General features: G+C 44.5%; 1 protein-coding gene across 1 annotated transcript in view; it reads right to left on the reverse strand.

Moving 5' to 3' along the window:
* Nucleotides 1–18,565, reverse strand: part of DNAJC3 (DnaJ heat shock protein family (Hsp40) member C3) — a 114,508-nt gene that overhangs the window by 79,874 nt on the left and 16,069 nt on the right. Inside the window, exon 2 of the mRNA XM_030201371.1 lies at nucleotides 3,479–3,589. Within this exon, the coding sequence (XP_030057231.1) occupies nucleotides 3,479–3,589 (111 nt within the window). The remainder of the gene's footprint in view (nucleotides 1–3,478; nucleotides 3,590–18,565) is intronic.

Genomic DNA, 18,565 nt, shown 5'->3' on the forward strand with positions numbered 1-18,565 from the left:
TTCTTCCTCTTTAGGCCCTGACTCAGGATTATCATTTAATATTGCTGACCGTTCATACACAAGCTCCCTCTCCATTTTATTTATTTGTTACATTTGTATCCCACATTTTCAAACCTATCTTTAGGCTCAATGTGGCTTACATAGTACCGGAGAGGCCTTTGCAGGCTCCAGTGTGAACAAATACAGGGTGGTGATGTGGTAAGATCAAGTTCATGTGGCACAGTCACATTAGGGAATCAGAGAAAGGAAGAGATGTGTTATGTCCATTACATGTTTTAGTTTGGCTGTGTTGCAGAGATTAGGCATTTAAGTTGGATCGGTAGGGTACGCCTTTTTAAACAGGTTGGTTTTTAGTGATTTCCGGAATTTTAGGTGGTCGTACATCGTTTTCAAGGCTTTTGGTAATGCATTTCACAGTTGTGTGCTTATGTAGGAAAAACTAGATGCGTAAGTTGTTTTGTATTTAAGTCCTTTGCAGCTCGGGTAGTGCAGATTTAGATAAGATTGTGTTGATTCGGATGTATTTCTAATTGGTAAGTCGATCAAGTCTGTCATGTAACTCGGGGCTTCTCCGTAGATGATTTTGTGAACCAGGGTGCAGATTTTGAAGGCAATGCGTTCTTTGATTGGGAGCCAGTGTAGTTTTTCGCAGAGGGGTTTTGCGCTTTCAAATCGCGTTTTACCAAATATAAGCCTAGCTGCCGTGTTTTGAGTGGTCTGAAGTTTCTTTAAGGTTTGTTCTTTACATCCCGCATAAAGTCCATTGCAGTAATCTAAGTGGCTTAGTACCATTGATTGTATCAGGTTGCAAAATGTTTCCCTCGGGAAGAATTGCTTCACGCGTTTGAGTTTCCACATTGAGTGGAACATTTTCTTTGTTGGTGTTGATACTTGTGGGGATGTCCGCACTGTGTTGGTTTGAGAGGATGAGACAATTTTTCTTTGTTGAGTTTTACCTGAAATGCATTTGCCCATGAATCCATGATGTTCAGGCCGAGCTTGATTTCATTGGTGATTTCTGTCAGTTTGGTTTTGTAAGGAATGTATATTGTGACATTGTCTGCATATATGAAAGGGTTAAGGCCATGGCTGGATAAGGACTTGGCAAGTGGGGTCATCATTAAGTTGAATAGGATCGGTGATAGCGATGATCCTTGCGGTACTCCACAATCTGCTTTCCACGGCAGGGAACCATCATGCCTCTTCTCTCAAGTTACTAGTGGTATGCTACAGGGATCAGTCCTTGATCTGGTTCTTGACATTGTTAGCAATATTGAGCAAGGGTTGTTGGGTAACTGTGATGCATCTTTTGCTCTGGAGTCCTTTTTACAGTAGCTGGCTGTGAATGTCCTCCAGATGACCAATAGTTGCTGTGTCTGGAATCTGGCACTCGCACACAGGGTGACTGTTGATAATCCAACACCAAGTCCAGGTCTCCTTCCAGACTTAAGTTCCTTTATGCCTTTCCCCAGGGCGAGCCCCTGTGGGGAGGTGAAAACATCCCAGACCCTCCTAGGGCGTTACGCCGTTCACATCAAGGTCCAAAACAACAAAAAGATACCTATGGCAACAATCCTTAGGGTTCGCTTGATTTAAAAAAAAAAAAAAGTTTCCAGTTAATCACAAACAAAAAAAGGCCAGGCTTGCTAGCCTGCCACCACCCTCATATCTCCTGGAATCTATTCCTCCTTCCAGGGAAACATCCTCCTACTGGTAGGTAGTAACAAAACAAAATAATTCTGGTTTAGACCAAATAGTTCCCAAACAGTCAGTCTTAAGGCCACAGTTCAAAAGACAGGCAAATAGCAAGACAGGTCTGTACCTTCTCAGGCTTGCAGGTCTCCTGGCCAGGAGCTCTGCACTCTTCAGTCTCTCAGAGATTGAGCTCTGCTCCTCTCCTTTACAGCACTGTTGACTCCTCTTCCTCCTGCTTCCATTCCCTCTGACTGGCCAAGCCCGTGCTCCCTCCCAGCTCTCCCCACTGAGGCTCTAGCCCTCCTGCTTCTGTGATTGGCTTGGAACCCACCTCACCCACCTCTCTCTGCTGACGTTTTAATTCTGCAGTTCCCATCTCCCCCTTAGCCTTTCTTCTGTCTCTTTTCTGGGAATTAAATTCTGTAGTTAACGTTTCTTCTCCCCTGGGACTCGCTGGAAAAAAATTCAAGGCTACTCAATGTTCATTTTTAATGGCAATTTGTATTACAGCAATATTTTTAACAGGAACTTCTAGTAAACACTTAACTTGGTCTCTCTTTGAACCTTATCTTCATGACACTGCATCTCAAAATCCATAATATAATCTAATTGTATACCGATTTTGCTCTTTTGATCCTCTGATGTTATAGTTACTGTGTTTAAAATATTGAAGTATACTCTATTTTGTACTTTTTTTCAAAAATTTCAAAATTTCTGGGAAAAGTTGCTGCCTGGATATACACCTGATTTATAGACAAAACTTACTTTGTTAATTATTCTAGCTATCTGGTCTTACACCACAGTCTTAGGGGTCCAAAATGCACAAATGATTAGTGTGTGCTAAATGCTGCCCAATCCATTGTATACCCAGGGGCTGCAAGGTGCTTAGCGAACACTAAATTTGTTAGCACACCTAAGTAAAATGCTAAAAATTAAACGTATTAGCACTAGTATAGATATTTTGATTATGAAATGTTATTTTAATGTTCATTTTATTGGAATCCACCTAGAACCTTGTGATAAGGTCACAAAATTACACAGATATTAATTTTTATTATTTTTTATATATAAGTATATAGAGAGTGAGTAATTCTATAAGGAGCCATGTAGTTTTAAATGAAAGGAGCTAATCGTTCACATGTGTTAAGCACTTATGCACACAGATGTCCTCTTAGAGACCGACTACCTGAATAGTACATGCCATGATTTGACCAGCATGTATTTTGCCAGTTGGCATGTGCAGAGTTTGGGCAGAACACACAGGTGCTAACATCGGGTATTCACACCAGCTATAGGCCTGGTGTAAGTGACTGCTTGCTGTTAATGTGCACTTTCCATCATTTGCAATGGTATTCTATAAAGAAAACTAGGCACATACTTATCCTCATAGAATAGGAGGAGCCATATCCAAGGCCTACAATAAGCACCCTGTTACAGAATTATCCTGAAAGACTTAAAGGGAATTAGAGACAAATTTGATATTTAAAAATTTTTTTACCTTCTACTACTGCTGTTAAACTACTTTTGTTAGTCCCATTTAATCAGCTGTCGGTGAGAAACCAAAAATAATAAAAAGTTGCAACTACCATTTGAAGAACAAATTAGTATTCAAAACATACCAGAATATGTTCTCACCTTCTTTCTTAAGCAGAACTGTATCTCAGTGTCACCAAACATTCCAGCTCTACCTTATCAGTTAACATTACAACTCCATCTTACATTTTGTTAAAAAGACACACAAGGTAGCCACTTGAAAAATTCGTTTGATTAGGTTAACACACACCTACAGCAGAATGAAAATGTGACAGGGCATCTGCTAACTGTCCAGCTGCTAATAACTTTTTGCCCATTTCCAGATGTTTTTCTACTTCAGCATTTATCCCACATTCTGCTCCTGTAAAGACAGGGGGAGGAAAAAGAACCAACATTTAGGTTAGTGGTTCAAAGAGGTCAAAATGCAAAAAAAAAAAAAAAAAAAAAAACCACATTAAAAATATACATTAGCTACTGCAATTATACCATGTAAGAAACAAAATTTAAGATTAATTTCTTATGAAATACGACATGAAAAAAAAAAGTTTTAAAAATTGTTATGTAATTGCCACAAGGTCAAAATCTTCCAAGAGATCTGGCCAAGACCTCAGCTTGCTGGGTCATAGCCTTTGAAAGTTTATTTTGATAATCAATTAAGGGAAGGGGAAGTTATCAAGGTGTGGTTAAAGGCGAGCTTTTACTGTACCATGCTTTACCAAGGAAGGTCAGCAACCAGGTACAATATATAAAACTTAGACTGTGAGCCCATTAAGGACAGTGCAAAATACCTGTAATAGAAATTGTAAACCGCATAATCACCTCAGGGATCACTTGTGGTATATTAAGTACTGAAAATAAATAAATAAGCCTGCAATATAACACTCCCACAGGCTGCTGGCTACCATGGTAGAAAGTAATAATGATGCTTGCAAGCCACCTTATTCCAGTTGCCTGGGAGCTCTGAGCCTCAAAGCCACAGCCCAATGCTCTCGGTTGGAGACTGAAGGGTCAGTGCTGTTCCCCTCCTGAAAGGGCCCCCACACCATCAGTATCACTGGTGGTCCAGTGGTTTGTGAGCAGGAGCAATCCCCAGTCGCTTATGATCTGATGGCACCATCTCTAAAATGTCACCCCTGATTCTCGGCGGCCATTTTGAATCTCGCCGAGACCGTCAGGAAGCAGTCAGGAGCACAGAGAGCAGCGCAATGGGCAGGAAAGAGGGGGCTCTTTCCTGCCCCGACGTCACTAGACCACCAGGGAACATGGCATCGCGTAAGTAGGGGACGGCGATCCAAAACTCAGACAAGACGCACCGGAGCACCTAGGTTTTAGAGGAGGGAAAAAGGAAAATTTTTTTTTCCTATTTCCCTCCTCTAAAACCTAGGTGCGTCTTATGGTCCGGTGCGTCTTATAGTCCGAAAAATACGGTATATCAAAAAAGAGTCACATGCGCCCCTGGCTAGATTTTCTACACTCCAGCTGCTTGCTGGCCAACCGGTGAAGCTCTGCAGCCTGCTCCTGTGGGAGAGTATCCACAAGACCTGGTGTGCTGCAGACAAAAGACTGTAAGTAAAGGCTCATTTAGAGCTGGTAAGACTGGACAGTGGGCAACAAGCATCAAGGCCTGAAAGGTTTTCCTCCCAAATGTCTAGTATCCTGACCTCTCTACCTGGGAGCACTGAGGTACGAGTCCTGGAGCTCCTAGTTTGTTTGAGGGCAGATTCGACCACCAGAGAATGGTATGGAAGTTGAGCCCTCTCAAATCTGGGAGCCTTTTGTGTGTATCTACCTTCTTTTTTTTTTGTTTGTTATTTATAAATTTTATTAAAGTCAAAATATCACAACTGTGTTGTATCTTATCATACCATTACAGATCACCTTATAACATAACATGTCTCAAATGCATTTTAAACATTTTTCTCTCCCTCCCTCCTCCCTCCCCCCCTCCTTGTATCTACCTTCTTACGTACAGGCTGCACTGAGAGGAGAGATTCCCGATTCATCAGTGAATCCTTAAGGCCAGATTGCAATGGTACAGTGACTCCTTCCTTAGGAGACTCGTAGTACAGGACAATTAACATCTCTGCCCTGGGCTCCTCCTCCATTTCCAATTTAAAGTCATCTCCCTGATAAAAATCGGTGAAAGAGAGAGACCCTCGGGTGGAAGTCTGTCTCTCTTGAGGTGAGGAGGGATCAGAAGGTATCCAATAAGACTCCTCCTCCAAGAAGCAATGTGGGTCCTCCTCTGAACCCCATGAGCAGTCCTATTCAAACTCCTCACCCTACTCAAGTTGCACTGAATGAGTCTGTGCCTGCCTCAACACAGTGGAGCCATGTCCATGCCTCAAAGAGTGCCGAGGTACAGCCCTACTCTGTCGAGGGAGGATACTTCCCCAGAGTCAGACAGCGGTACTGTATGCATCAAGATTGACATCTTTCAAGGTGCATCTCTGCACCAGCATGGAAGGAGCCTCAGGAAGAACCTGGTTTGATCGGCAGTTTGCACAAGCACCCTCGATGCCTGAGCGGTTTGCAAATGCAGCATCTGTGCCAGCTCCTTCCTGAGCATAGATTGAAACTGCTCATCAAAGGAAGGCATCAGCAAAGGCACGGGAGCCAGAAGAGATGCAGCCTAAGAAGGTGGGAGTCTTCCTGGACATTGAGAAAAGAATCAAGGCCAAATTAAACACCTCTTGAGCCAGGAAAAACAAACAAACAAAAAAAAGAACAGTGTTCAAATCGAGGTGGGGGCTCTGGCCTAAACGGGCCCAGCAATACGCAAAAAAAAAAAAAAAAAAAAAAAAGAAAACAAACTTTCAGAGCTGAACAAAAAAAATTGAAGGGAAATGGAAGGAAAAAAAGGTAGGAAAGAAAAACAAACTATCCAAATGGACTGAAAAACTCATAACGGAAGGCACTATTAAACAGCACTGTGAGGAAAATGCTATGATGTGTCCACCCTGCTCTGTGGAAAAATGGAGACTGAGGGACCTGTGCTTGCACATCGGGCGGGAAGGCACCAATGCATGTGTGGTGAGATGCCACTAGAAAGTTCTTGATATCACTAGTCAGCACCCACACTGTGCTCTGTTGGATAATGTCATCTAGCTTGCTCCTTGGAGACTACACTGCAACCTGATTATCAGTTTGGATGGGAACAATTTGGTTCTGTAACCAATCTCCAAAAGCTTTTAGAGTGTTCAAATAGCACTTAGATCTCCACATCAGCCTTCTGGAGATGTCTCCTGAGCAGACCACATTAACTGGGTGTGAAGCCCATCCTCATGAGACCTCTCCATCCCAAGTTGGATACATCCATTGTCAATTACTTTTGAGGAGGTGGAATTTGGAATTTAAGTACCACAGTCAAATTGGGCCGAATTGTCCAGAGGAAGGATCAAACAAACTCTGGAGGAACTCTGATAACATCCACTAGGTTCCCAGTGGCTTGAGACCATGGGAAAGCCAGAGTCCACTGGGCACCTCTCAAATGAAGGTGAGCCATGGGAGCGACATGCACTGTGGTTTAACAATCTCAACATCTGAGATCTGGCTGATGCTCCGGACCTGCAAGATGAGCGCAATCACGGTATCTGCTCTCAACAAGGGCAGAAAAGCCAGAGCTTGCACCATATCTAGCAGAGCTCCTATGCATTCCAAATCGGCGACTTGGGAGAAGATGGCACTTGGGGAAGTTTACGACAAACCCCTAGGAGCTCCAGCACCCACATAGTTCTCCACATTGACCCTTGTGCTCCTTCCTGTAATATGCTCTTGACCAGCCAATTGTCCAGGTAGGGAAACACAAACTCCCAGTCTGTATAGTAATGCTACGACTACTGCTAGACATTTGGTAAAAACCCTGGGAGCTGACACAAGGCCAACAGGCAGAATGCAATACTGGTAGAGGTGTTTCCCCACTAGAAATCTTGAGATACCCACATTTTGATACTTCAAGTCCAGAGAGCCTTACCAATCTTGTTCCTGAATCATGGGGAGAAGAGTGCCCAGGGAAAGTTAGCCTGAACTTTTCTTTGACCAGGAATTTGTTCAGGGACCTTAGATCTAGGATAGGATGGAATCCCTCCTCCCCCCCCCCCCCCCCCATTTTCTTAGGTACAAGGAAGTACCTGGAATAGAATCCCTTCCCTTCTTTCCCAGGTGGCATGGGTTCAACCGCACTAGCCTGTAGAGGGATGTAGATTTCCTCTACAAGTACCTGCTTGTGCTGAGAGTCAATTTAAGATGCTCTATGGGCAATTTGGTGGTTTCTAATGCCAATGAAGTGGGTAGCCGAGCCGAACTATTGGACAACCTCACCAGTCGGTGATTATAAGGGGTCACCTTTGATGGTAAAAATTTCAGCCCCCCCCCCCCCCCCTCCCACCGGTAGGCCGTCCAGGTTGGTTACTTGGATGACAGCTATGCCCTCCTGGAGCCAGTCAACATCTTATCCCTTGCTTTAAATGGGGAGCTAGCTGGGTCTTCTGGGGATCGAGACTGACATGGCCAGGAGCATTGTGGCTGGGGCAGAGCAGAAAGGCAATGGAAATCTACCTAGTAGAGGATAACTTGAGCTGGAGGCTACCAAGAGAGGGACTGAATAGTGTCAGTAGGTTTCTTGATGAGGTCTGTGACCTCCATCTTGTCCCCAAAAGATTGATCTCCTCAGCATGGTATGTCTGCTAACCTCTCCTGAACCACTGGTTCCAGGTCAGACACACACAGCCATGAGAGAGTCTGTGCATCCCCACACCCATAGCAGAGAGTCTGGATGCAATATTAAAGGTGCCATAAGTGTCCCCCAGCTGCTTGTTGGCCAACTGGTGAAGCTCCATGGCCTGTTCCAGAGGGTGCAAGTCCACAAGACTGAGCATACTGCGCACGAAAGACTTCAAGTATATGCTCATGTAGATCTGGTAGGACTGGGTGTGGTTAATAAGCATCAAGGCCTGATAAACCTTTCTCCCAAATGAATCCACAGTCTGAGCCTCTCTACCTGGGAGAGCCAAGGCATGAGTACTGAACTTCTGGCTCACTTGAGAGCAGATTCAACCACCAGGAAGTGGTGAGGCAATTGCACCCTCTTGAATCTGAGAGCCTTCTGGATACAATCTTAGGTACACCATGCACTGTAAGGAGAGATTCACAATTCTTCAACAGTGCATCCTTAAGAGATAGGGTGTAACAGAACTGTAACCCCTTCCTTAGGAAGAGATTCACAGTCCAGAACAGATGACATCTTTGCCCTAGGCTCTTCTTCCGTCTCCAACTTAAATGGGATGACCAACGCCATCTCTTTCACAAAACCTGTGAAGCAGATTCTCAGGTGGAGATTTATGGCTCTTTTGAAGTGAGGAGGAGTCAGAAGGGTCTCCGTATGACTCCTCCTCCGAAAAGTAATGTAGATCTTCATCTGACTCCAGAAGTCCAAGTACGACTCCTTGCAATACTCCACATGGACAGAAAGAGTCTGTGCCTGCTCTAGCTCAGTGGAACCATGTCCATGCCCCAGAAGGCACAGAGATACAGCCCTACTCTCAGACTCCAGGGAACCTTCCTCCCCCGATATAGAGAGTAGTACCACATGAGTCAGTGCCAACACCAGTCAATGCACTGATGTTGAAAACTGCTCCAGGCAGCCTTGGGGCCTCATGAAGGAATAGAGGCAGAGCTACAGCTGGTGCAAGCACCCTTGATGCCTGAGCAGCATGCAGCTAACACATCTACGCCAGCTCCTCCCTAAGCATGGTCCGGTAACTGTTCATCAAGGGCAGGCATCGGCAAAGACTGGGAGAGTTGGTTCAGGCTGTTGGACACAGCCCGAGAAAGAGCCATTGTCGAACCAGAAGTGGGAACCTGGCTGCCTGAAGTCTGGTGCACAGGCACCTCCAAAGAAAGGGAGCTATTCTCTCTGGCCTGGTGCTTCTCAGATACCAGTAATGCCGATGCCTTGGTGATCCCAGCACTGTACTTTGAAGGGGACCAATGCTAGTGCTTCTTTGGCTTCCCTCAACACTCAGCATCACGGTCCCTCAGTCCAATGAAGACAAACCCTGTACATGTCCTTGGTGTTAGGTCTGATGCTGATCGGTCCCGGGGGCTATCAATCAGCACCTGATGTTAAGAGAGGTGGAGACCTCCTTGATGCCAGTGCTCTCCCAGTGGTAGATGAAGGCTGGGCAGCCACTGAGGTTAATGCTTCCTGAGTCGATATTGTTGGATCAACCGTCGAAGAGCCAAAAAGCTTCTCCTGCTGGACCCAACGTGCGCTCAACTGCATTTGTAAACAGAGAACAAGAATCAGGCTGGTTGTCAGGCATAAGGCACCCAATACACCAGTTGAGTGGTTCCATGGCAGAAGTCACCTGATTACATTGGGTGGACCTTTTGAAGCCACTGGGGGTCTTCCTGGACATCGAGAAAAGAATCTGGGCCAAATTAAATTCATCAATCTTGAGCATAAATAAAGGGTCAAGGCTTAAATTGAGATCGGTGCTCAGGCCTAAATGAGGCCTAAAGAGCAGCACGAAAAACAAAGAAATCTTGAAAAGCTGAAAAACCTAATAAAATTCAAGGGAAAGGTACCAAAAATAAAAACAAAGAAAATGAGAAATTAAGGAAAAGCCACATGGGAAGGCACTGAAAAAGTAACTGTTAATACACGCTAAAGAGAGACCACAGAAACGTGATCTTTCAGCTCCACAGATAAAAACAGACTGAGGAACCTGCACTCGCGTCTCAGACGGGAAGGCACCCACACACGTGTGGTGGCATGCTGCTAGAATTTTCTGCTTGCTGTATACGCTAGGCAGCATTTGCACCACGCTCCGTTGGATGACATCACCCAGACGTGAAAATACTAATGCCTGCTTGTCCTCAAATAAACTAATACTTGAATCCTGAAAACAAAACAACACAACACTTTGAATGAAGACATCCAACATTCATAGTTGACACTTATTAGAGCCTTGTTAAATATTATCTGCGAAACACCTCTGCTAATTACAGGAAGGCAGAGGTGCAAATTAGTAAACACAACAGTCCCTTTTACTAGCAAAGCAGTAATAAAGAGACACAAATGGGAGATTCATAACGTAGTTCCCCAATTACACAGAAAAACAAAAAACCAAAACACTATGCAATGTATACCCTCCAGATACTGCTTGATTGGTGGGAGCTGGCGACTAACTGTGTGGGGGAACAGTAGATTGGATAAATTCTCAATATTTCAGTGGAATAACTGGATAAATAGTCCATATTTTTGCAAATCACTAGAATTAGTGATGTCTGGGAGACCGTTCACCTCATGAAGTGCAACTATACATGTGTGTGGGGTATATATAATCATAAACTCACTATAACAAACTTGGGTTCAAAATAATTTTATCTTTTCTATTTATACACCTTAAAGTGTTATAAAATATCTTAAAGCGTTTAAAATGTGCTCAGACCATACCGTTTACACCCATTATATCCCCAAGAGGAATATGTGGTGGTGTCAAAATGGAACCATCATTGCACATACGATGTTCCGCCTCCTAATTGTGTATGTACATACAGCTGAGCCCAAATGGATCTTTACTACCAATATATACCTATACCATGATATATATAATTGCTCAAATTAGATACTATTAAACTTAAGCTCAAGCCTCTACCCAGGTAATATGGTGCATTTTCTATTACCAATACATAAATAATAGAACATACAGTACAACATTTGTTTGAACCTGAAGGAGGTATATGCTAATTCATGACACACTGATCTCAATTCCCCCACATATCTTACATATACCAACAGTACAATATACACATATTTATCCACACAGTTATTTCACTTCCCTTGGGGTATATTGTGCTGGTGCTTCATTAAAATCACAAATCAATCATCCATTCCATTCTTGCCATCACAATAACTGCTCCCTTTAACTCTGGCTGAGTTTCAAAAATCTTCATCAGAAAGGGAAACTGAAAGTAAATAAAACTCTTTTACAAACAAACCACACATACTCAATATTTTAAAGCAAAATAACTCACAATACTAATCCTTTAAACCATTTTACAGGCATCATAACACCCCTGGGTGGGATCGCCTCTGGAAACCTCCCTTACTCCACGGAAAGCGTCTGACGTCACGCTCCCGCGCTCCTTAAGTACCCGTATTATCGAGGCGAGACTACCTTTGACATGGGAAAATTAGGTTCTTACCGTGATATTTTTCTTTCCTTTAGTCATAGCAGATGCAGCCATTACAGATGGGTTGTGTCCATCAACCAGCAGAGGGAGATAGAGAGCACACTTTTTTCAGTGCCTCATACCAGCTTGCTCCACTGCCTCTCCTTCAGTAATTGAAGCTTCCAAAGCAGTATGGCAAACCGCAATGGGAATAACATGAGCTTTCCTCACAGCGAACGATGGCCCTACAACAAAGGGCATTAACTCAGAATGGAGGGAATGAAACATCCTCCCGGAGGGCATAAACTCATCCTCCCGGAGGGAATAAACTCATCCTCCAAAACATGAAACTGGAGGGAATTAAGTCATCCTCCTTTAATTGAACAAGAATCCTGAAGACTGTTTTCCGACTTTCTCCCAAGGACGGAATCTCCAGGAAACATGAACAGAACCTGAAATAGATTTACAGCAGATAGCAATCAGACAGGGAGGGCTCATGGCTGCATCTGCTATGACTAAAGGAAAGAAAATTATCATGGTAAGAACCTAATTTTCCCTTCCTTGTCATCAAGCAGATGCAGCCATTACAGATGGGATGTATCAAAGCAATCCCTAGATAGGGCGGGAACAAGTCACACCACGCGCCAGCACTTGCGCTCCAAAATGTGCGTCCCTCCTGGCAGCCACATCCAGCCTGTAATGTCGGGCAAAAGAGAGCTTAGAAGCCCATGTTGCTGCACTACAAATCTCTTGAAGAGAGAGTGCTCCAGTTTCAGCCCAAGAAGAGGAAATTCCTCTAGTGGAATGCGCCTTAAAGGCATCAGGCGGAGGCCGGCCGGCAAGCAAATAAGCTGAAAAGATAGATTCTTTAAGCCAGCGGGCAATAGTGGCTTTAGACGCTGGAGACCCTCTGCGAGGCCCTGATAGCAAAACAAAACAGATGATCAGAGGTCCTGAAAGAGTTAGTAACTCGCAGATACTGCAGTAGAGTCCTGCGCACGTCCAACAGGTGCAATTGCCCAAAAGAGTCTGGAAACTCCTCCTCTACAAAGGAGGGCAAGATAATAGGTTGGTTTAGGTGAAACGCTGAAACCACCTTAGGCCGCTGTGAGGAAAGCAGAGGTAAATAGAACTCCGGAGGCTCAGGTGAGTGGGAAAGGCAGGGAAAGGGCGAACCTATGTGCCTGCATCCACTGTTGGTGGGGAAGGACAGGGAAAGCTAAGGAATGTGTCCACATCCACGGAGGTATGGGTAAGGCAGGGAAAGGGCGAACCTATGTGCCTTTAAAGTGAAGCTGCTATAGCCTCCAACACCCCGGCTAACAACTGGCAAGCCAGGAGCCACCTCCAGGCAGATTTTTGATGGAGCTCGAAGATGCTACAACCACTCTGCTAGGGGAGATAGATATTACTGAAGGAGAGGCAGTGGAGCAAGCTGGTATGAGGAACTGAAAAAAGTGTGCTCTCTATCTCCCTCTGCTGGTTGATGGACACAACCCATCTGTAATGGCTGCATCTGCTTGATGACAAGGAATAGCACTATCCAGCAGGAACCACCTCCCCTTAAAGTGGCAAGACTTGCTTAAAACTTCCCAGACCCACAGCCCTTAAACATAATACCAGAACACAAAAGCGGTTAGAAAAACAAAAGTTCACATCAGTTTCAGTCAAAGCCACTCCACCTCCCTGTTCAAGCCCAAAGGATGAACAGTGTTCCAGGAGAATATCAAACGCTGCTCCTTTTGGGCGAGAATCTCACTCAAATTGCCCCCTCTAGTCAGTTCGATATGAAGGAGGACTGTATAACGTAAATCCTGCCAGTGTCCAGATAAAGGAGCCTCAGGCTTACATATACGGATGTTACTAATATGCTCCCCAATACGAATTTTGATTTTTCTAGTTGTGTGGCCAACATGTGGGGGAATTGAGATCAGGGTGTCATGAATTAGCATATACCTCCTTCAGGTTCAAACAAACATTGTACTGTATGTTCTATTATTTATGTATTGGATGGTAATAGAAAATGCACCATATTACCTGGGTAGAGGCTTGAGCTTAAGTTTAATAGTATCTAATTCGAGCAATTTATGATTTATATATATCATGCTATAGGTATGTACTGGTGGTAAAGATCCATTTGGGCTCATCTGTATGTACATACACAACTAGGAGGCGGAACATCGTATGTAACATAGTAACATAGTAGATGATGGCAGAAAAAGACCTGCACGGTCCATCCAGTCTGCCCAACAAAATAAACTCATATGTGCCACTTTTTGTCTTACCTTGATTTGTACCTGTCTTTTTCAGGTGCAATGATGGTTCCATTTTGACGCCACCACATATTCCTCTTGGGGATATAATGGGTGTAAACGGTATGGTTTGAGCACATTTTAAACACTAAGATATTTTAACACTTTAAAGTGTATAAATAGAAAAGATAAAATTATTTTGAACCCAAGTTTGTTATAGTGAGTTTATGGTTTAACTTGGTTTGTTGGTTTTGATCTTCCTGATTTTTTGTAATTTATAAAATAAAGTTGTGAGGAGATCACGTGATGTGCTGAGGAGAGCGGAGGCAGGAAAGCTCACCTCTTAGGCCGAATCCCCCATCCCGCCGACAAAATAGCAGCCTAGCACTCCTTCGAGCCAACATTCGCTGAGGTAGGGGTCGCGCAAGTGAATGGACCCTTTTATTACGCGATTGGAATCAAAAATGCCTCCGAAATCGACAAAAAAAGAAGCGGAGAGGCCCCGCGCCGCAGACTCCAAAATGGCGATGAGCCCGCAGCCTGAGGCGCCAACCTCGATGTTCTCTCCGCCACAGCTGCAACAAATTACCGACGCAGTTAAGCAAGCCCTGGAACCGCAATTACAACAGCTCTCTGGGCAAATGAAAGCGGTGGAAAGCTTGCTGGCTGACACGACCCGACGAACCGGAGAATTAGAACAGAGAGTATCATCTGCTGAGGATGAACAGGCGGGCATGACAACGGAGCTTGAAGATCTAAGACAAACGGTGGAAAAACAATCGCAACAACTTGATGATCTAGAAAATAGATCGAGAAGGGGAAACCTTCGAATTATAGGAATACCAGAAACAGTTTCAGATCGTTCCCTGCCCTCTGTATTAGAAAAATGGCTCCAAACGGAATTTGCCCTGTCTGATAGTATTGGCGCGCTTTGCCTTGAACGAGCACACCGCGTGGGCCGCAAGATAGACAGTAACCAGAGACCTAGAATGGTAATGATAAAAATACATAACTTTATCCACAAAGCAGAAATCCTTAGAGGAGCACGAGAGAAACGCAATACACTGGCTTTTGAGGGGTCGCCAATTAAAATCTTTCAAGATTACTCTCCTGCGTTGCAAGAGCGACGGCGAGCTTATGGACCTGTTTGCCAAACACTGGTGGATGCTAATCAAAAATTTATGTTAATATACCCTGCCACACTGCGAATCAATTTCCAAGGTACATGGCGAACATTCTTAACCCCGAAAGATGCGCAGGACTGGCTGGCAGCGAATCTCAATGTCAAAGAAAGTAAGATTTCCTTTACATAAAACATGGCGCCAGGCAGATCTGGAGAATGCAACTGTAAAACAAGAAAGCGATCCTGAAAATAAGGAGGTACTGGGCAAGACTGGAACATTCCAAGTAAGGGGGGGGGGAGGGAAAGCCTCACATTATTGATCCCCATATTTTTCACATTAGATAGGAGGAAGGGTAAATAGTGATGCAAGGGAAAGGGAATGGGAAGAGACAAGGGGGGTGGGTAAGGGAGGGTATAAAGGCAAGAGATAGATACTGGAGAACCAAGCAAATCAACCAGGAGGGTAGACCACAAACAAAGTCCAAATTGAGTAAGCTTTATAGGAAGTCATACATTACAGAACAAGGTGTATTTGCAACCCTGGGTGGGGCTGGGCACCCGGGGACGGTTATAGGTAGACAGAAACAGCAAATGAACACATATAGAATAACCCCACATTAAGACCACAAGATTTGCCTCATGGAACGTGGGGGGGATCTCTACACCAGTAAAGCGGGCAAAAATACTTATGTGCTTAAAGAGACACAAAGTAGATATAGGATGCCTGCAGGAGACAAAACTCACCATGGAGGAACACAATAAATTAAAGAGACAATGGGTGGGCGAGGTCCATGCAGCATCCTCGGGGGATCGTAAAGGGGGGGTAGCAGTAGTGATCCGTAAAGGGATTGCCTCAAGATCAGAACTAATAAGAGCAGACCCAAACGGACGCTATGTCTTGGTTCGCCTTTGGATCCATCAGAGGGAGCTCCTGATTCTAGGGGTGTATGGCCCCAATGTATATGATGCAAAGTTCTATACCAGCCTAGTGCAACTTTGTCTCCCATATAAATCCACACAGCTGCTGGTGATGGGAGATTTCAACTTAGTGGTGGATCCTAAAGCAGATTGTTCGAACCCCAGGGCGGCTTCTAGGGGGGGACCTAGGGCCCATGCGCTCTCATTTTTTCAACGGTCTCTAGGCCTAATAGACACATGGCGCTGCTTACACCCTGAGGAGCATGATTACACCCACTTATCAAGAGCACACGGGACTTATTCCAGACTAGACTACATATTTATCTCCCAACCGGCGTTTTCCTGGGTGCTAGCATCGGAGATAGGCCCAGAAGAGGTCTCGGACCACTCCCTAGTGTGGGTTGACATTGAAGTGCCATTATTTTACCAGCAGACACGTAACTGGCGTTTCCCAAATTACCTAGCAAAGAACAGTGAATTCCAAGACTTTCTTAAAAAAAAATGGTCAGATTACCTTTATAACAATAGTGGCCACATAGATCAACCAGAACTACTCTGGAGTGCAGCTAAGGCTGTCCTTCGAGGCGAGATCATTGCCTTTGTTCATGCCAAAAATAAGAAGCAATCCATAGCAATAACACGATTAGAGCAGAGTCTACGGAAAGCTAAGTCCCAATTTATTAAACGCCCGACCGAAGAGACTAAAGAACAATTGCGAGCAATTCAAGTAACACTGAATGCTTTATTACAGGAGAGGGGACAGAGATTTTTAGCGACTCAGCGATGTAAATTTAAAAGATTTGGGAATAGGCCAGGAACACTACTATCACACCTAGTCAATGCATGGGGACCCCGCAAGCCAATAGTGACACTCAGAGATTCGACAGGGAAGGTATATAATAAAAGTGACAAAATAGCTGAGCTTCTCTCAAAATTTTTTGCTAACCTGTACAGCTCACCTGTCGAACCAGAAGTAGGGCAGATAAACCAGTTTTTAGATAAGGCTGGGCTACCTAAATTATCAGAAAAAGAAAAACTCGAAATGGAGGCACCCCTGGAGGCAAAAGAGATTCAGGAAGTCATCAAGTCAATGCCCACAGGGTCGGCTCCAGGTCCAGATGGATATTCTGGGGAGTTTTACAGGCTATTGCCCAGCTCCTTCTACCCAGTGATACATGCATTTTATGAGCAAGTAATAGAAGCAGGCCACTTCCCACAACACGCAAACTTAGCTTTAATATCTTTAATTTTGAAACCCGGGAAGTCAGATGACCTGGCCGACTCCTATAGACCCATATCACTTATCAATGTGGACTTAAAAATCCTAGCCAAGATTCTTGCCAACCGGTTATCAGGGATACTACCCAGGGTGGTGGGAGAGGAGCAGGTGGGATTCGTCAAAACCAGACAGGCAACTAAGAATGTACGTAGGCTCTTACTGGCAATGGCAGCGGGACAGCTGACAGAGACACCAACTGCTTTATACTCACTAGATGCCGAAAAAGCATTTGATAAAGTGAACTGGACATATCTGTTCGCCGTCCTGCGGTACATGGGCATTGGGGGATGGTTCTACAATGCAATCGTAGCACTATATACAGACCCGTCAGCTGCAGTAATAGTAAATGGGATTAGAGACAAGCCTTTCGAGATAGCGAGGGGTACAAGACAGGGCTGCCCACTGTCCCCAGCATTGTTTATCCTGTCATTAGAGCCCCTGCTGAGAGCTTTGAAGAAATCAGAAGAAGTCTCAGGAGTGCAGGTGGGGAATAAAATTATCAAAACCTTAGCGTTTGCAGATGACTTGATGATTGTGACAACTCATCCTTCAGCCTCGCTAGACCAGATTATACAGAAAACTGAGGAATATGGCCGAATCTCAGGGTTTACTTTGAACAAAAAAAAATCACTGGCCATGGAGGCATATCCAGACAAAGGAGGCCCGGACCGGGAGGACTGCCCTCTGACCAAAGTAAAAGGGAAAATTAGATATCTGGGCACCATAACACAAGATCTGGGCAGACTATACCAAGAGAATGTTGAGCCCCTGCTGGAGACCACACGTCTAAAACTAAGAATGTGGGAATCATATCCTCTGTCGCTGTTGGGGCGCATCACTGTCTATAATATGATGATCGCGCCCAAGTGGATATATGTTTTCCAGACTCTCCCTCTGTTTCTGAAAACAGAAGATGAAAAACAGTTAAATAAGCTCATTCAGAGATTTCTATGGAGAGGACGAAAAGCAAGACTGCCGATACAATTATTGCACACCCCGCGAGAATATGGAGGCTTGGGCCTATTGAATATGCGTTATCTCACCATTGCCAGTGGCATGCGACATATCACAGATTGGTATAGGAATACCACAGAATTTTCAGACACACCCTTAGAAACTTCACTAACTCAAGGAGTTCATTTTAGCTGCTGGCTACATATGGGAATGGGCCAACAGCCTAGGCTCCTCCAACAATCATACCTACTTCCAACAGCCAGATCAGTATGGAGATGGGTATGTAAAAAGCACAACTTCTCGTGGAGAGTGACCCCATATCTATCTATTTGTGAAAACCCGCAGTTCCAGCCCGGAATCATGCATGATGGGTTCCGTATATGGAGGCGAAGCGGTCTGGCATATATTCATCAAGTGGTAACAGAAGAGGGGCAAATGAGAACTTTTGAAGAACTACAGACACAATTTACCCTCAAACCAAGGGATCGTTTTCACTACTGGCAGTTGACTCATTATGTAAAAAGTTTGCCCTGGGAGTGCCTCACAGAGGATGTGCAGGAGGAACTTTCATCGGCATACTCCCTGCAGTCCCAGGGCAGAGTGTCATTGTCCATGAATCATCGTCATCTAAAA

The sequence above is a fragment of the Microcaecilia unicolor genome, chromosome 4 (genome assembly GCF_901765095.1).
Source record: "Microcaecilia unicolor chromosome 4, aMicUni1.1, whole genome shotgun sequence".
Classification (NCBI taxonomy): domain Eukaryota; kingdom Metazoa; phylum Chordata; class Amphibia; order Gymnophiona; family Siphonopidae; genus Microcaecilia; species Microcaecilia unicolor.